This window comes from Schistocerca cancellata, chromosome 6 (assembly GCF_023864275.1).
Source record: "Schistocerca cancellata isolate TAMUIC-IGC-003103 chromosome 6, iqSchCanc2.1, whole genome shotgun sequence".
In the NCBI taxonomy this organism is placed as follows: Eukaryota; Metazoa; Arthropoda; class Insecta; order Orthoptera; family Acrididae; genus Schistocerca; species Schistocerca cancellata.
The window spans coordinates 249238704-249259611 of NC_064631.1; the positions used below are offsets into that span (position 1 = coordinate 249238704).

Sequence of the window (20908 nt, forward strand, 5' to 3'; positions counted from 1 at the left end):
GCCAGTCAGATTTGTTTTGGATGCTTGGGTTATCAATCATGTCACTCTGCCTCAGCAGGATCAGTTCAAAAATACAGAAGAAATTTTGCAGAAGTTTGGTGCTGCTTGTTACCTTAGAAGTTTAGATATGGCAAGTAGTCATTAACAGCACCAGCTGGAGGAAGGTAGTCAAAGATTCACCACATTCTTGCACAATGACATTTATTACCGCTTCAATTCTGTTCAATTTAAATGTTTCATCAGCAGCATTTGTTCGAGCTTTGAACGAGATTCTTGAGGATGAACTTTTACACTACATACTTGTGTATGTTGTGTTTTGATAGTGTCTGCATCATGGTCAGAGCATTAGACACAAAAGACAACACACTTAGATTGGTTGGAGTCACATTCTATCTGTAAAAATCTGAATTTGCAAGGAAGGCAATACCTTTCTTGAGACATATCATCTCTCAAGCAGGAATTAAGCCAGATTCAAAGAAACTGGAAGCAGTTCAAAATTTTCAGGTACCAACTTGTAAAAAATAACTTCAACCATTTTTCTGTTTGTGTGGATACTATTGGCATTTGACTTGATACCCATAGAAAATGGTCAGTCATTATCAAGTTCTATTTTGTCAGTATGGGTAAATAAATACGCTATGAGCAAGCGAGAGATATTCACAATTGTTTGGGGCTTCCACGGGTTCCATTTGGATGGCGCACTTTCACATGGAGCGATCATAAGGCATTTCCTTCCTCCAATGTAAATTAACACGCAGTTGTCTTGTTAGGTGGGTCCTCTCCTTTCAAGAATTCCATTTTGAGATACAATTAATGCCGGGTGAAACGAATGTGGTACCTCACGCTTTGTCATGTCTTCAGCAACACTTAAAAATGATGTTTGCCTCAAGACCTCGCATGTAAAGAAGGTCAAGATTAATTTTATGAGGGTAGAGGATGGAGAGGCAAAACTTGCAGATTTCTACATAATATCAAAGCAGAGATGAAGTAGATGAGACGCTAAAAATGATCAAAACAATGCATCAGCATGAGGCTGAGAGTAAAATTCAGAAATATTAATTAATTTATATAGATGTTTTATACCACAGAACAGTCTTACACTCAGGATCCTGGAGGCTTTGCACACCACAACATAATATCCAAGATCTGATTAAATACATCCAGACTAGTTTCCACATTTTCGTCAAAAGAAATGTTTACAACTTCAGAAACAAGTCATCTTTGATCTTTAATAAAATGTCTCAGCAAGTATGAAAGATTATACTTGTGGGAATTTCTTGCTAATCTTGGTAGTGGTGGAATTATTTTCAAAATTTGTTCACTTCTTTCTGCTGAGAAAAAGTAACAACAAAGTATAATTACAAAACTGAAAGATGACTATTTTCTAAATACCAGTGGATCACAAATTATCCTGTTGGATAATGGCCCACAATTTGTTCTGCATTATGGAACTCATTCACTGAAGAGGAAAATATGCAACAGAGGAAAATATGTAACATTGCCACATCTATGTACCAACCAGCACCCAATCCAGCTAAGCGTAAAATGCAAGAAAATAACTCCAAACGTAATGTGGAAAGAAACATGTGAAATGGATTAATAAGTTGTCCAATCTTGAAGCTGTGATGAATAGTTTCTCTCGTGATACTACTGGTCTGCAACCCTCTACAGTTTTACATAGCAAAAAAGATGACAATGTTTTCAACGAGATTATTAATTTTCCATCACAAACTGAATTAACCACCAAAGAGAGATAGAAAATAGTCTTGAAGCAGATGATGAAGATGGCAGTAGTGAGGAAATTAATACACAACTGTTCAGTGAGACCCATTGCTTACAAATGCATAGGTTATGGACTGATACAACCACATTTCATTTCAACCTTCAGTGGCAATGGACAAAATTATAAAATTTCTGCATTATTTGCTGGGTCCATTTAGAATTCGGAAGGTAGTGTACCCAAATTCTGTTGAATTAGCAAAACTTAATGACAAAAAATATTTTGGACTTCATCATGAGGAGAACATAAAGTAGTAATATCATCATCATCATCATCATCATCATCATCATCTGGAAGAGAATGAAAATTAATAGTGCTGTAATATTGTTCTTGCATTACGATGTGATAGACTGGCTGAGTATATTTCCCAACAATTTAGTATAAGGAACTGGTTAAGCATGCTGTCTGTGATTCGTTTAACAAATTATAACTAATAGTGAAGTAATGTATAACCATATTTTGGGTGTGTGTGAAAATTGTTTCTTAGGAATGGCAATATGTGGTAGGCTGCATGATGGTGTACTTAAAGCTAAGTCACGATAATGTTTGAAGCTAACTTACATATGACTGATTATTTTTCGATGCAGTGGTGAAAGTCTTGTTTCAGCGTGATATTGCTGTCTGCTCTCTCTCACTGTTTTCACTAGGTCCTGGCATATGACACTGTCATCATGACGTCATAAATGCAGAAAAGTGATTCATGGAAGCAGTACTATGTCGCAAAATGTAAGACCAACAGCTGGTTAGCTTTCCACCGACCAGCACTCTAGTCCATGATCCCCAATCCGGCATCGCACTATAGCACACTGTACAAATCATCTCCCCATAGCAGGTACGAAGAGAGCTGTGTGTTTACCAACTGAGCCATGATGAACATATCAACAATGCAACTGTTCAATTTTGTTTGACAAATTTACAGTGTCAGTCAGTTGCTTTACAAAGCAGAGTACCCATGACGTCAATGAGCAAGTACAATAAAATAGTGCAATGTAAAATGTGTACACCTGGATATTTCAATTTTTAATGTATTTATGTAATCACACATGCACACTACATGCCACAAAACTAGTTCTGCTCCTTCTATTTTCTTTTTCCATCTCAGACTCTTAAAAGTAACATTTGTTATATTTAACTTGAGATGTTAGTATATTTTATATATTCATTTTATTGATGATGTTATTACTTCAGTTCTTTTAGCATGCAAGAAATAAATATTTGTATGCCGTAAAAAAAAAAAAAAAGAAGAAGCGTTGGTTAAAATTTGTTAATCCTAATGGAGCTGGCCCAATGAGAGATGAATAAAATAGAATAAGATATTCTGATTATCATTTTTCTGTAAAAATCATTTAATTGTGATTAGTTAATAGTTCTTTAGTTAATATATACGTTTCAGTAATTTGCTAACTACCTTTCTTCAAAGTCAGAGTATAAATTTGTTTTTTGTACAGAAATAGTTAGAGATTGTGTGCTATCTACATGCTGATTATGTAATGATGAATGTCATGATAATTACTGCTGTTCTTTGTCAGGGACACCTACTGCAAATGAACACTGTATGAGAAATTATGGAAGTAACATCCTCTATACCTATGCTTTAAAACTATATTTTCATGTGATCAGATTCATTAACTGTAAGTTTTTTAGGTTAGATGGCCTTGGGCAAGTACAGAAAGGGCAACAGCCTCAACGTGTGCAGGGCAAAGTCAGGACATGCGGGGACCAAGCAGCAATCGGTATTGTAATTGTAAACTGTCGAAGCTGCGTTGGAAAAGTACCGGAACTTCAAGTGCTGATAGAAAGCACCGAAGCTGAAATCGTTATAGGTACAGAAAGCTGGCTGAAGCCAGAGATAAATTCTGCCGAAATTTTTACAAAGGTACAGACGGTGTTTAGAAAGGATAGATTGCATGCAACCAGTGGTGGAGTGTTCGTCACTGTTAGTAGTAGTTTATCCTGTAGTGAAGTAGAAGTGGATAGTTCCTGTGGATTATTATGGGTGGAGGTTACACTCAACAACCGAGCTAGGTTAATAATTGGCTCCTTTTACCGACCTCCCGACTCAGCAGCATTAGTGGCAGAACAACTGAGAGAAAATTTGGAATACATTTCACATAAATTTTCTCAGCATGTTATAGTCTTAGGTGGAGATTTCAATTTACCAGATATAGACTGGGACACTCAGATGTTTAGGACGGGTGGTAGGGACAGAGCATCGAGTGACATTATACTGAGTGCACTATCCGAAAATCACCTCGAGCAATTAAACAGAGAACTGACTCGTGGAGATAACATCTTGGACCTACTGATAACAAACAGACCCGAACTTTTCGACTCTGTAAGCGCAGAACAGGGAATCAGTGATCATAAGGCCGTTGCAGCATCCCTGAATATGGAAGTAAATAGGAATATAAAAAAAGGGAGGAAGGTTTATCTGTTTAGCAAGAGTAATAGAAGGCAGATTTCAGACTACCTAACAGATCAAAACGAAAATTTCTGTTCCGACACTGACAATGTTGAGTGTTTATGGAAAAAGTTCAAGGCAATCGTAAAATGCGTTTTAGACAGGTACGTGCCGAGTAAAACTGTGAGGGACGGGAAAAACCCACCGTGGTACAACAACAAAGTTAGGAAACTACTGCGAAAGCAAAGAGAGCTTTACTGCAAGTTTAAACACAGCCAAAACCTCTCAGACAAACACAAGCTAAACGATGTCAAAGTTAGCGTACGGAGGGCTATGCGTGAAGCGTTCAGTGACATCGAAAGTAAAATTCTATGGACCGACTTGACAGAAAATCCTAGGAAGTTCTGGTCTTACGTTAAATCAGTAAGTGGATCGAAACAGCATATCCAGACACTCCGGGATGATGAAGGCATTGAAACAGAGGATGACACGCGTAAAGCTGAAATACTGAACACCTTTTTCCAAAGCTGTTTCACAGAGGAAGACCGCACTGCAGTTCCTTCTCTAAATCCTCGCACAAACGAAAAAATGGCTGACATCGAAATAAGTGTCCAAGGAATAGAAAAGCAACTGGAATCACGCAACAGAGGAAAGTCCACTGGACCTGACAGGATACCAATTCGATTCTACACAGAGTACGCGAAAGAACTTGCCCCCTTCTAACAGCCGTGTACCGCAAGTCTCTAGAGGAACGGAAGGTTCCAAATGATTGGAAAAGAGCACAGGTAGTTCCAGTCTTCAAGGGTCGTCGAGCAGATGCGCAAAACTATAGACCTATATCTCTGACGTCGATCTGTTGTAGAATTTTAGAACATGTTTTTTTGCTCGAGTATCATGTCGTTTTTGGAAACCCAGAATCTACTCTGTAGGAATCAACATGGATTCCGGAAACAGCGATCGTGTGAGACCCAACTCGCTTTATTTGTTCATGAGACCCAGAAAATATTAGATACAGGCTCCCAGGTAGATGCTATTTTTCTTTTTTTTTTTTTTTTTTTTTTTTCTGTGGTTTTAGGGCGCACAACTTCAATGGTCATTAGCGCCCTGACTACTCTAAAAATGCACCGCGAGCCACAAGTTGACAACAACAACTAAAAGGAAAAACACAATAAAAGACAGACTGACAGGCATAGGATTAAAAAACTTCATCAAATGTCCTTAGCGAGGTGTGTCAAATTGATAAAACAAAGAACACGAGCAGCTGCTCGTGGGTCATCCGCTAAAATGTCATCGAAAGTATTAGGCAGGTTAAGATCGAGGCGCAGTTGGTTAAAATCGGGACAGGACATTAAAATGTGTCTAACCGTCAGCAAGTGCCCACATGGGCAGAACGGCGCCGGCGCAGCCGTCAGCAGATGGCGATGGCTGAACCGGCAGTGTCCAATCCTTAACCTTGCTAAAACGACCTCCTCCCGCCGAGAAGGGCGTGAGGAGGACGTCCAAGCCACGGGAAGAGGTTTTAAGGCCCGAAGCTTGTTGTCGGTAAGTGCAGCCCAATCGGCATGCCACAGCGACACAACGCGCCGACAAATGACCCTGCTAAAATCGGACGAAGGGACACAACAAGAAGCTGTCCGAGGCTGGAGGACCGCAGCCTTGGCCGCGGCATCTGCAGCTTCGTTCCCAGGGATACCGACATGGCCAGGAACCCACATAAAGCTAACTGGCGGACTGACGTCCACCAGCCGCTGAAGAGAGCGTTGGATCCGGTGTACGAAAGGGTGAACCGGGTACGGATCACTGAGGCTCTGGATGGCGCTCAGGGAATCTGAGCAGATGACATAAGCAGAATGTCGGTGGCGGCAGATGTAAAGAACAGCCTGGTAGAGGGCAAAGAGCTCAGCTGTGAAGACCGAACAATGATCATGGAGCCGGTATTGGAAACTTTGTGCCCCGACTATAAAGGAACACCCGACCCCGTCATTGGTCTTAGAGCCATCTGTATAAATGAAAGTCATGTTGATGAACTTCGAACGAAGTTCCAAAAAACGGGAGTGGTAGACTGAACTGGGGGTGACCTCTTTTGGGAGCGAGCTGAGGTCAAGGTGAACGCGGACCTGAGCCTGTAGCCAAGGTGGCGTGTGGCTCTCGCCCACTCGAAAGGTTGCAGGGAGTGAAAAATGAAGGTGTTGAAGGAGGCGACGAAAGCGAACTCCAGGGGGTAGCAGGGCAGAGACATACAACCCGTATTGACGGTCGAGAGAGTCGTCAAAAAAGGAAGGATAAGACGGATGGTCGGGCATTGACAGTAGCCGACAGGCATACCGACAAAGCAGTATATCGCGCCGGTAAGTGAGCGGCAATTCGCCAGCGTCAGCATGAAGACTCTCTACGGGACTGGTATAAAATGCTCCGATCGCAAGTCGTAAACCCCGATGTTGTATGGAGTTGAGGCGGCGTAAGATGGATGGCCGTGCAGAGGAGTATACGAAGCTCCCATAATCCAGCTTGGAGCGGACGATCGACCGATATAGACGAAGTAGGACGGTTCGATCCGCTCCCCACGACATACCACTGAGAACACGGAGGACATTTAAAGAACGGGTACAACGGGCGGCCAAATATGACACATGTGGAGACCAGCTAAGTTTCCTGTCAAAGGTAAGGCCTAAAAATTTGGTTGTCTCCACGATTGGGAGAGCAACGGGACCAAGTCGTAAGGACGGTGGGAGAAACTCTTTGTAGCGCCAGAAGTTAATACAGACCGTCTTCTCGGCAGAAAAACGGAAGCCATTGGCGACACTCCAGGAGTAAAGACGGTCAAGAGAACGCTGAAGACAGCGCTCCAGGACACGTGTACGCTGCGCGCTGCAATAGATGGTAAAATCGTCCACAAAAAGGGAGCCTGATACATCAGCTGGGAGGCAATCCATTATTGGATTGATCGCGATGGCGAACAGAGCGACGCTCAAAACTGAGCCCTGTGGCACCCCATTCTCCTGGCGAAAGGTGTCGGACAGGACAGAACCCACACGTACCCTGAACTGTCGATCCATCAAAAAGGAACGAATAAAAAGAGGGAGGCGACCGCGAAGGCCCCATGTATGCATGGTGCGGAGAATGCCCGCCCTCCAACAGGTGTCGTAAGCCTTCTCCAAATCAAAGAACACAGCCGCGGTCGGGCGCTTCCGCAAGAAGTTATTCATAATGAAGGTCGACAAGGTAACCAGATGGTCAACAGCAGAGCGGCGCCTACGAAATCCACATTGTACATTTGTAAGTAGGCGTCGAGACTCAAGCAGCCAAACCAATCGAGAGTTAACCATTCGCTCCATCACTTTACAGACACAGCTGGTAAGTGAGATAGGTCGATAACTGGAAGGCAAGTGCTTGTCCTTCCCCGGCTTAGGAATCGGGACAACAATAGACTCGCGCCAGCATGCGGGAACATGTCCCTCAATCCAGATGCGATTGTATGTACGAAGAAGAAAACCTTTACCCGCAGGAGAAAGGTTCTTCAGCATCTGAATATGAATAGAATCAGGCCCTGGAGCGGAGGACCGTGATCGGCCAAGTGCGGTTTCGAGTTCCCGCATGGTGAATGGGGCATTATAACTTTCACAATTCGAGGAGCAAAAGTCAGGTGGCCTAGCCTCCTCTGCCTGTTTGCGGGGGAGGAAGGCAGGGTGGTAATGAGCGGAGCTCGAAACCTCGGCGAAAAAGCGGCCGAAGGCATTGGAGACAGCCTCAGGGGCCACAAGGACTTCATTCGCGACCTTCAAGCCAGAAACTGGGGAGTGGACCTTAGTGCCAGATAGCCGGCGCAGGCTACCCCAGACAACAGAAGAAGGAGTAAAACTGTTGAAGGTGCTTGTGAAAGCAGCCCAGCTGGCTTTCTTGCTTTCGTTAATAATACGACGACACTGAGCACGTAATCGTTTATAATTAATACAATTCGCCACTGTAGGGTGGCGTTTAAAGGTGCGTAAAGCACGTCGACGAGCACGTAAAGCGTCTCTACATGCTGCGGTCCACCAGGGGACCGGTACGCGACGTGGAGAAGAAGTAGGGTGAGGGATGGAATATTCAGCAGCAGCGAGAATGACTTCCGTGAGGTGTGCGACCTGACGATCGCAGCTTGTGAAGGTTTGATCCTGAAAGGTCGCCCTGGAAGAAAAGAGCCCCCAGTCTGCCTTGGAGATGGTCCAACTAGAGGAGCACGGAGAGGGAGTATGCTGCAGGAGATGGATAACACACGGGAAGTGGTCGCTCGAATAGGTATCAGCAAGTGCATACCACTCAAACCGGCGTGCAAGTTGGGGAGTACATATAGAGAGGTCTAAATGGGAATAGGTATGAGAGGTGTCCGAAAGAAAAGTAGGGGCGCCAGTATTAAGGCAGACAAGATTGAGCTGGTTGAAAAGGTCTGCTAACAAGGAGCCCCTCGGGCAGGAGGCTGGAGAACCCCAAAGGGGATGGTGGGCATTGAAGTCTCCAGTTAACAAAAACGGTGCAGGTAGCTGAGCAATAAGGTGCATCATGTCTGCCCTGGTAACGGCAGATGACGAGGGAGTGTAAACGGTACAAAAGGAAAACGTAAAAGTGGGGAGAGTAATGCGGATGGCGACTGCCTGCAGGCCGGTGTGCAATGTGATGGGATCGTAGTAAATATCATCCCGGACCAGCAACATAACCCCTCCATGAGCTGGGATTCCTACCATAGGGGGTAGGTCAAAACGCACAGAGGTGTAGTGTGCCAAGGCAATGTGATCGCATGGGCGCAGCTTCGTTTCCTGGAGGGCTACGACGAGCGGACGATGCAAGCGGAGCAGCAACTTCAAGTCCTCTCGGTTGGAGCGAATGCTGCGAATATTCCAGTGAATAAGTGCCATCGTAAGAAAAGGAAGATGAGAGAAGGGGTCACCTCGAAGGCCGCTTAGGGCCTGGCTTCGAGCGAGCACTGCCGCCGCTATCAGTAGGCGGACAGTCATCGTCCATGGGGTCTATAGGGTCATCGGCCATCTCGGGAGGATGGCCGGGAGGGGGAGCTTCCTCCGCCGGTGAACGGCCAGATGTACGGCTACCGGCGGTGCGGCCAGGCGAAACGGATGACGGCCTGGGGCGGCAACCGCTGGGTGGCGCAGGAGAAGAGATGCGCCGTGGCGGAGAAGGAGAACTGTGCTTCCTATGCGCCTTTTTGGAAGGACGTTTGGTGGAAGTATCGGTCGAAGGCTGGGAGGTCGAGGGACGGAGGAAGTCTGCACGGGATGGTTCCTTCTTGAAGGACCGTGCATCTGACTTCGGTGTCTTCGACTTAGCAGAAGCTGAGGAAGTGGCTGGTGTCTATGGTGTGATGGGAGGAAGAGGAGACGTCGACCGCGCGATCTTAGCACTGGCCGAACGGACGACCGTGGTGCTGAAGGTCAGATCGCATGTCTGGGTTGCGACCTCCCGGGTAGTCCGAGGAGAGGCGAGGACAGTACTATATTTCCCCGCTGGGAGCAGCGTGGGCTTCCTACTAGCCAATAGCTTGCGAGCAGCCGAGGTGGACACTTTCTCTTTGACACGAATTTCTTGGATGCAACGTTCGTCCTTATAGACAGGACAGTCGCGGGAGGATGCGGCATGGTCACCCTGACAGTTCACACAATGAGGAGACGGAGGTGGACAGTCACCCTCATGGGCATCCCTGCCACAAGTGACACATTTAGCCGCATTGGAACAAGACTGTCGAGTGTGATTGAAACGCTGACACTGGTAGCAGCGCGTAGGTGTCGGGACATAGGGGCGAACAGAAATAACCTCGTAGCCCGCCTTGATGCGCGATGGCAGCTTAACACTATCGAAGGTCAAGAAGAGTGTCCGGGTCGGTACAAGGTCGTTGTTGACCTTTTTCATGACCCGATGGACAGCCGTCACGCCCTGCTCAGCGAGGAAAGATTGAAGCTCCTCGTCAGTCAATCCGTCGAGGGAGCTAGTATACACTACACCACGAGACGAATTCAAAGTTCGGTGGGCCTCCACCCGGACAGGGAACGTGTACAGGAGGGTGGCCCGAAGCAGTTTTTGTGCCTGAAAGGCATTCTCAGTTTCTAGTAATAAGGTGCCGTTACGCAACCTGGTACACGATTTGACAGATCCGGCTATGGCATCAACGCCCTTCTGAATAACAAAAGGGTTGACAGAGGAAAAATCCTTTCCGTCCTCAGTGCGAGAAACTACGAGGAACTGTGGGGCAGGCGGTAGTACTTTTGTCACTGTTGGCTGGTCACGTTTCCGTTTTTGGGTCGAAGTCGAAAGCGATGGAGTAGAATCCATTGCGGAGGAATCCCCCATGATTGCCAGCGTCTCCGATGGCGCGCTCCTTCCTTGTGGGGACCCTCTCAGAGGGCACTCCCGCCTTAGGTGAATGTTTACACCTCAGGTCACACCTCCCGAGAAACAGACGGAGGGACCAATCGGCATGGTCAGAAGGTATCAGCTCAGGCAATCACCCCTCCCCGGGCCTGGCCTTTACCAGGGGGTACGCGCGTGCCTTACATGTCTACCCAGGGCGGGGACTTACGCGTTACCCCGTCACCGGCTACGCGTGCGAACGCGTGGGTCGGCCTTCAGACACGCACAGGGAGGAAGGAAGAAGAGGAAAAAGAAGAGAGAGGGAGAAAGAGGACAGACTGTCTCAAACGCCGAGGCGGAGACCAGAGAAGGCAAGGAGAAGAAGGCAATGAGGAAGCAAGGAGAAGAAGGCAATGAGAAGGCAAGGAGAAAAAGGCAATGAGAAGGCAAGGAGAAAAAGGCAATGAGAAGGCAAGGAGAAAAAGGCAATGAGAAGGCAAGGAGAAAAAGGCAATGAGAAGGCAAGGAGAAAAAGGCAATGAGAAGGCAAGGAGAAAAAGGCAATGAGAAGGCAAGGAGAAAAAGGCAATGAGAAGGCAAGGAGAAAAAGGCAATGAGAAGGCAAGGAGAAGTCAAGGGAAAGAGTAAGGAAGACAGTGAGGTGGAGAAGAGCAAAGAAAGGGACCAACAAAAGGAAGGAAGAAACGAGAAGTTTAAAACCAAAAAGACCACGATTATAGGTCGTGAAACCGTCCGTCTCCGGACGCAGGCGCTAACTACCCCCGTGAGGGGGATGGACTCCTTTTAGTCGCCTCTTACGACAGGCAGGAATACCTCGGGCCTATTCTAATCCCCGGACCCGCAGGGGGGGCTATTTTTCTTGACTTCCAGAAGTCGTTCGATACAGTTCCGCACTGTCGCCTGATAAACAAAGTAAGAGCCTACGGAATATCAGACCAGCTGTGTGGCTGGATTGAAGAGTTTTTAGCAAACAGAACACAGCATGTTGTTATTAATGGAGAGACGTCTACAGATGTTAAAGTAACCTCTGGCGTGCCACAGGGGAGTGTTATGGGACCATTGCTTTTCACAATATATATAAATGACCTAGTAGATAGTGTCGGAAGTTCCATGCGGCTTTTCGCGGATGATGCTGTAATATACAGAGAAGTTGCAGCATTAGAAAATTGTAGCGAAATGCAGGAGGATCTGCAGCGGATAGGCACTTGGTGCAGGGAGTGGCAACTGAGCCTTAACATAGACAAATGTAATGTATTGCGAATACATAGAAAGAAGGATCCTTTATTGTATGATTATATGATAGCCGAACAAACACTGGTAGCAGTTACTTCTGTAAAATATCTGGGAGTATGCGTGCGGTACCAGGTTGAGATTCATTGGGAGAGTCCTTAGAAAATGTAGTCCATCAACAAAGGAGGTGGCTTACAAAACACTCGTTCGACCTATACTTGAGTATTGCGCATCAGTGTGGGATCCGTGCCAGATCGGGTTGACGGAGGAGATATAGAAGATCCAAAGAAGAGAGGCGCGTTTCGTCACAGGGTTATTTGGTAACCGTGATAGCGTTACGGAGATGTTTAACAAACTCAAGTGGCAGACTCTGCAAGAGAGGCGCTCTGCATCGCGGTGTAGCTTGCTCGCCAGGTTTCGAGGGGGTGCGTTTCTGGATGAGGTATCGAATATATTGCTTCCCCCTACTTATACCTCCCGAGGAGATCACGAATGTAAAATTAGAGAGATTAGAGCGCGCACGGAGGCTTCCAGACAGTCGTTCTTCCCGCGAACAATACGCGACTGGAACAGGAAAGGGAGGTAATGACAATGGCACGTAAAGTGCCCTCTGCCACACGCCGTTGGGTGGCTTGCAGAGTATAAATGTAGATGTAGTTGAAGTCATTGTCAATTTACCATTATCTATTCTGTGTTTACTAGGCATTGGGGTACTTCTTGACTGATTAATTTCACATTCAAAGTTTATGTTGTCATAAACTTCCAGGCAAAATTTATTTTTTGAAATCTGGAGATACATGAGGATCCTATATCCTCCCATGTCAGTGTTCTGGGTAGTGTGCAACAGTTGTTGCTTGATGCGAGCATTTAGCATAGCACCCGTTGATAGTGTTGAGTTGAGTTGAGATGAAGTACGTACCGGTCTTGGTCAGACGTACTTGCTAGTTCGCTTTGATATGATTATTTGGGCCACATTTAGTTTGCTTTGAGGTTTCAGTGTCTCAATCAATGTCGTATAGTGGCATGTCGAATATTGTTAAACTGAGTGTTTTTAAAGTGTGCCAAATGGGCAATGTTTTCAGCAATAAGTCACTTAGTTCATAATCTGTTAACAATAACTGTTCTTAATCAAGCCCATTATTATCCACTTCCTCAAAGCATCACCAATTAAAATAAATGTATCATTAACGTCTCGGGGTGCAGAGAGGCAGCATTTTCGTAATGTAGCACACCAGAGAGTCATATTATAACTCCATCAAGCACGACTTCCTGGGACAGGACAGTGCTAGGGTGTGTCACTCTGAATGCTGCCTTTTTGTCTCCAGTTTGTATTCATCCACCTTGGCGTTCATTGGTGACTTCCTCTAGGCCCTTCTTGAATAAGTTGTGCCATCGAAGAACTAGTGAAGGAACTACTCACAACAGCCTGCTGAATGAACTCGAACATTTCAATAGCAGACTTCCCAAGTTTAACACAAAATTTGATGACATGGAATGATCAATCATGCCACATTCTGTTACCTCTCCACGTTACATAATCTCAAAATGGGGTTCACGGGAATGCACATCCTGATTATCAGGCAGCTTGAAGGTGACCGAGACTGGGTACAATTTGAAGCTAACACCCACCTCCACCTAACTCAGCAGGTTACAACGTCTTGCAATTCATTTTTGCATCAGGAAAAAATTCATCACATTGCTTATGGAACCCACCTTGTATTTAAAAGGTCCAGCAGTTCAGAACTCCAACATAACAACAAATCTGAATATGAGCATATACATATATTTAAAGCTAAAATAGCAGTGTTTTTCTGAGGAAGAGAGTCAATCCCTTGCTCCTTCACTCCAACAAATTCTGTTAGAGAGAGAATGGAGAATGATTTGTAGTCTTGTGCACAATTTTAATCTTTTCTTACATGTTTAATGAATTGTCAAGATTCTTGCATTTCGTAAAAATAAAAACCAAGAAAGTAAGAAACAAATGGAGTGACTTACCTGCAAACAAACATCATTGTTGCCACCCATACTATCATAATAACATATCATCTTTTTCTTGAAGTTTATTGCAGCCATGCACCAATGCACACCAAGATGAACAGGAATTATAATTACGTCATTGGCAAACACATCCACCTGGAAATATGTGTGCTTGTAAATGGCTTTGTTTACAAAGAGAACACTGCAATTTATTTCAAACAAAGAAAAAAAATTAAAGTAAGCACCGAAAGTATTATTACGAAATGAGACTCTTACCCTATTAGTATATAGTTTAATTGAGCTCTTAATATTAAAACTTTAAGCTTTATAAAATGTTTAGCAATTTTATATATAAAACAACTTCTAAATACGTTCTAAATTTTCTGGAGTACCTTTCAAGGAACTACCCTTGTCATGTTAAAGATGGGGGAGGGACAGGGACTGAAAAAGGACATGTGTATTTAAAACTCTTTCCTTGCAAACATACCATGACTTATCTCCTAAGTTCTGCATATCTACTGGTGCAAAAATTGTAACCTATATACACACAGATTGCAAATACCCTTACAGTGGTTCAAATGATTAATGCCTACACATGAGACTCAAAGACAAATGTTGCTTCTTTCTCATTACGAATATTTCTGCAATATGTGGATCTGGATGCTGCATATTGAAATGGAGTCATTTAATGTATTCTTCAGCATTTGTCAGGTTTTTTCTTTGGTGATTTGCAAATCTTTTAATTTAGCACCAGAAGTCATTTTTCTGGCAGTGAGAAAAAGCAATGTTGTAAAAATAATCTCTCTTCGTAGCTTACTGAAGAATCAGTTTTTACAGAAATAAATGTCTACACCGTAACTTAACATTGCCTTCACCATCATCTTCACACACCATCATTTAACACAATGAATTTCTTCATTTTAAAACTTAAAAGGAGCTTCATACTTACCTTCATAATGTTATTGTAAATAACAGTTTCAATCAGTTACAAACACACACACACACACACACACACACACACACACACACACACACACACAAAATTTTCTACTCATATGGATTGTAGGTAGCCCAGATTTCCATTGACAGTGCAATGACACTTTACTGAGGGGGAAATAGTGAAGGGATCTTTGAACTTGGATAATTATTACACAACATGGAACTCTCTCCATTATTAATGAAATTACCTCTTTCAAATTAATACATTTAATAGTGTAAGTAATGTAGAAGTAAATAAACATCAGGTCTAATATTTGCATGAGATACTTTAATTCTCTAATAGTTGAGGACACTGACAATACTTCTCAGAATATACATATCATACTACTGCAACTGACACAATCCAGCCTTGATATCTTTAACTCAAACTCATAACAGCAATATATTTAGTCCATGTGAGAAATGCAAAATATGAGATGTTTGACCTATGTAAAAGCTTAACTTTTCTTTCCACATACCCAAGTTTTGGTATTTAGCACTATGAAGCTTTAAAGATTTCTGCCATTTCAACTGCCAAGAAAAAAAAGTCAATAATTAAGCTGCAAAACTAAATGTGGAGCACAGTACTCATAGTAACTCACAAATTTATTGCTGTTTTTTTAAAGAAAATTTGTAGTAAAATAGGTGATACAGAAATTTTCCAACAATCTCAGAGAAACGACAGACATCACAAGAGGATCTTTCTGCGCACACACACACACACACACACACACACACACACACACAAACAAAATCCTTTCATTTATTTGGTGAAAATTTCTAAGAAATGTAACATTAGCAGAACATTTAAGCCACAATTTTTGTTTCTCAGGGCATCTCCTTGGGGATATGTATCCCTGATGGAGGTGGACTTTACGAGAGAGATGCCAGAGTTTGGCAGTGGCAATTTACTCAGATAGACAGCTGGTTGGAAGTCATACTTACACAAAAGGCTAAACACACAACAGCTAATATATGAAATGGCCACCTTCACAGGTAGGCTTGCCTCCGATAGGATAAGATATGGCTGCAACCAGGGTAGGGATAGCACAGTCTGTGATCAAAAAGTAACGGCAATTTTTGTTTTTCCTAAATTATCTTGATTTATTCATCAACATCAACTTTGTCCCCTTCAAAGTAATTCTCCTCAGACATAATACACTTGTGCCAGTGCTTTTTCCGATTTGGAAGCACTTCTGGATCTCACTTTTTTTTACAGTGTTCAGTTCATTCGGCAATTCTGTTTTCATCTCATCAATGGTGGCAAAGCGACGTCATTTCATGGTTCTATTCAGCCTTGGCAATAGAAAGACACAGGGGGCATGTCCAGAAAATACAGTGGCTGTGGCAACATAATGATTTTCTTTTTTGTCAAAAAATCACGAACAAGTAATGAGGTGCGAGTGGGAGGAGTATCGTGATACAATTTCCACAAGTGGTTCTCCCACAATTCTGGTTGTTTTCTTTGAATTGCTTCTCAAAAACTGCACATAACTTCCAAGTAGTATTCCTTACTGACCGTACAACGAAAAGGCAGGAACTCATGATGCAACTGTAACTGAAGAAAACAGTGAGAAGAACTTTCACATGATTGAACTTGTGAATTTATTTATGTCTTGAATCTTCAGGCAGTTTCCATTGGGACGACTGGGCCTTGGTTTCGACATCATACATGCATACCCATGTTTTGTCACCTTTTACAACCTTCTTTAGAAGCTCTGGATCGTTATCGACTTTGTTCAGCAATTCCTGAATGGTGTCTATGAGATATTGTTTTTGGTCAAATTTCAAATATTTCAGAACAAATTTTGCTGCTACATTTTTCATAATTAAAAAAAAATTTAAATAGGTTGGAATGAGCCAAAGGATATGCTGACATCACCACCAACCTCTCTGATGGTGATTGTCCTGAACCATTTTCTTTCCTTCTTCCACTTAGTCATCAGTAACTGATGTGCTAGGGTGTCCAGGGTGGTTATCACCAGTACAACATTATCAACTAAAACAGTAATAGGTCTAATAATGACTAAGAAAATAGAAATGCAGATAAGCTGCTACAAACAGCATAGTGAATGCTTTATTGTAGCTAAGGTAGGCTTGAAGCCAACATCCCACAGTGGTACACATTTGTGTGTTAAATAGTTATGCAGGCAATTAAGAGTTAGAAAGAATATGTGGTAATATGAAGGATACTCCACACATAGTTAAAGGGATAAAAATTTAATTGTGATGCATGATGAACTCGGTAGTAGGAAAAGAAAGACAAGGAAACATATTAGGAAAACATGGACTGCAGGTAACAGATGAAAGAGGACTCATAAAATTTTGCACAGGGGATAATCTGATCATCTCTCTCACTTGGTTCAAGAATGAAGAAAGAAGCTTGTATACATACCACTGAAACGTTTCACATTGATTACATAATGGTGATTTTGGAACCACAATTTAAACTGTAAGACATTTCCTGGGGCAGATGTAGACTCTTAACATAATTTACTGGTTATGAACTGCAGATTAGAACTGAAGAAATTTAGAAACAGTAGAAAATTAAGGAGACAGGATTTGGATAAGTTGAAACAAGGTTGCTGTGAGTTTCAGTGGGAGCATTAGGCAACACTGGAATGAAACAAGAGGGAGCGGAAGGTAAAAGAAGATGGATCAGTAGCTTGTGTATAGTTTGTACAAAGTGTAGATTATTGGAATGCATTTCTGGAGACAAATTACTGTTCATGAAGGTTTTGTTAGTATTATTGTGTCCTTTTTCTGATTAGTTATATTGGAAACTTGGAAATGTTTCTTGGTAATTTAGTGCTGCTAAGACTTGTTTTTAAAACTTTTGTGACAACAGCCAGGATACTGTTTCCTAGTATGAATTGGTATCGCCTGGAGTACAGAGGATGGCGGATTCTTGCAACCTCGATGTAAGTGGAATGTTCAGTGTGATTATGATGTTCATCTAAGTTTATATTTTGGTACATTTAGTGGGAATCATTGCTGACTGAAGAAAGATTTATTCGATATTTGGGAAAAGTTGTATTTAGTTTCTGAGTATTGTTTGTTTTGATATTGTAGTACACTGGGGGTTTGTATTTTTTTGTTTCATGCTGTATCTGAGATATAATTGTTCATATTTACGAATGCCGTACAATAATCTGTATAGCATTGAAGAGATTTTAGTAACTGAATGAGTTTTGTGCAGTTCCAGCCCAGAATAATCCAAACTGTCATAGGGACATGTGAAATATAGTTGCCGTACAATAATCTGTATAGCATTGAAGAGATTTTAGTAACTGAATGAGTTTTGTGCAGTTCCAGCCCAGAATAATCCAAACTGTCATAGGGACATGTGAAATATAGTTGTTCGTAGGAGGGAGTGAAAGAGGGAGGAGTGGAACATTCTTGTATCACACACTTCTTTTCAGGAGGCAGATCTACATTGGGCATATTCGGCAGACTATTTGGTGGTAGTTGTTATCGCAAATCTGTACAAGCAAATTTGTTCTTAGGGTGCAGAACATTTGGAGAGGGTAGTGGTACATTAATAAAGAATAAACCTTGTGACATTTCAAGGTCAATTTTTTGGCTTCCAGCAACACTGACATGGGCTAATTCTGAAATTGGTACATACACCTGCCAGATAAATCTTTGGACATACTACCTGCTCAGAACCTGACCTTCCTAAAAAATACTTTGAATCCCAACCTACTCAGTTCACTGGACAAGTTTATAGCAGCGCAAATTGGGTGTATAAGTGCAGAGCAAATGTTTCATCATGTATAGCATATCACAGTACATACCAGCACAAAATCATTGTGATAGACCCCTCAACTTCAAGTACTATCTTGCTTCTGGTTCTTATTTGTGCAGTCTACAGCTTTCTATGGCAGAAAAGCTTCCACCTTCCTGAACTCCTTTATCAACCAAATGAGCCACTACTAGAGAGAATACAGTCATTAAGTACAGCAGCCATCAGACACTGAACTGGACTGGTTGGATGAGAAGCGAAGATAAATCCAAAAAATTATGTAATGTTTCAGTGATTTAAAGATTCACCAGTTGTGATACAGCAGACCAAATCTTCTGAAGGGAGGAGGCTGTTGCACCAGCACTTTTCCCTAGAAGACCTCAAAACCTATAACAAGGCAGGCCACATACTGCCTTCAAAATTCTGCTGGCAGGACCACGTTATTGCTGAGGTGACAAGCTACCTGCCTGTCACAATGAAGCACTAGGTTACCTCACGCCAGTACCTAGGCCTCTCTACGGGAGAGATGCCTTGTCAGAAAAGGACCAGGACTAGCCAGTATAAATAACAGCTGCTGCTGCCATACATTATCTGTCATCAACTGCTGCCTACAACAAGAACATTCCCGCACACAATGTGATCGACCAGCCTCACCTACAAATGTCTGCTGCCACTGCTAGTTGGTGGTCTAAAATAGATCAATCCTAGAACTGATGCTGCCGCGTTTCAAACCAGTGCCACACACGCTGGGCCTTCCTTCAGGCTGACATCAACTTGCACTTGGCTTCTTCGAAAACACTCTGGTTCACAGCCCATGTCTTGGTGCCTTTCACACTTTACCTACTGCAGACCACCAACATCTTCATCGAGCGTTCGGGTTCAGGGCACCACACATCTTGCGTCTATCCGGCTGACTGGCACTATGGCCCATGTTCACCAGGGCCTCTCACTGCCGGACGGCATATCTCATGCAGAGCCAGCTGTGTTGTAGCAACAAACTACAACACATGGCAACTGCACTGCTGAGTGTAGCTGCTACTGCCACCACATGCTGCCTCATGGTTTCTGGGGTAGTCACTTCTGCACGGGATCGACACCACCCACAGCAGTTTCATGAATTCTGCTGAATAAAATATGTTGTCATTACCACTGTTCTTATCTATGAGAGCTGAGGAAATGCTTCTTCATATCTACTGCCCAGCCAACTGTTCTGAAAGAACATCCCCATGGTTTACGGAAAAAGAAGGTAGGCCATTCCCAGCTCCCGAACAAAAAAATTCCCAGATGTCCTTGTACGCCTTGACATTACTTTGAGGACTCTCGTGGCTGTGCATTCCACAGTACACGGAAGTTGTGGTGCGCATTTCGGGTGAACAATGAGCATGGGTCACTGTAATTAGACTGCAGTAAAATGCATTAATATTGCTCAAATTACAACGAACATTATTTATTATGATTCTCCCAAAGATGAGCACGTGCAATGTGAATGAATAGTTCAATGAAAATGCATGCACAAATTGAATATGAAAACTGCATGTTTGTGTTCAGTTCATATTCAGTCCAAAGATCATGAACGAGATTTCATAAATGAACTTTTAGGGCTACATCCAAGAAAGAAGATACAACCCACTGCAATCCCCATCGTAAACATTCCAAACTGCAATGGTGAAGAAATTACAGAAAGCAGAGATGCAAGTGAAAAGATAAGAAGTCAATGCATAAATAACCATCATAATAGTTGTAACTCAGAAATCACCTTAAAATAAATTAATTCATAAAACTTAAAAGTTTTTTCATGCTGTATCTGCACTGGATTACTATATGAAAGGGAATGACCCATTATATTCTGTATGAAATAAATTATGTTGCTCAGGCTTATTAGTTTTTGCTCCCATGTACTGTAGCATCATTTCTCATGGAATTATCCAGAATGTTTTTTCCGTATTCTCAAGATGTTTTAACTATTTCAGTGTAAGACTATAGTACAACTTGTGACTGTAACAATAACAGCGTAAGTTACAGTGGCTGCATAACTTAGCTGATAAGATTGGTACCTGACATGATAAAGGTTGCGATTTCGAAACCTATCTACTACTTGATATTTTATGTTTAAATTTTGCTGAAGTAAGTTATTGCGGCAAATTAAGTCACTGAAACCACTTTTTGTATTATTTATTTGGTTAATAACGAGAAATTAATGTAGTTGTATGGTACTCTGTAAATAATTCCAGTAATAATAAAAGCAAATTCATCCCTTAGAGAAGTCGTGCACTACACTGTGAAACAAGAAGTTTGCAAAAACATGCTTTAATGATTTTGGAACAATTTTGCTCATGGGCTCAGTGAAATAGTGAGTAAGCATTCAGATATTAAGGAACTAATGACTGAAACTGAACTTTTAATAGGAATAAATACACAGAAGCAGCACCAGATACATGTG

The 20908-nt window shown here is 42.7% G+C and overlaps 1 protein-coding gene across 2 annotated transcripts in view; it reads right to left on the reverse strand.

The window, feature by feature from the left end:
- The window catches only part of LOC126088518 (sentrin-specific protease 1-like), a 195952-nt gene that overhangs the window by 37738 nt on the left and 137306 nt on the right, over positions 1-20908 (reverse strand). For both annotated transcript variants that reach the window (XM_049906670.1, XM_049906669.1), the window contains one exon: positions 13764-13901. In XM_049906670.1, coding sequence (XP_049762627.1) covers positions 13764-13901 — 138 coding nt within the window. The remainder of the gene's footprint in view (positions 1-13763; positions 13902-20908) is intronic.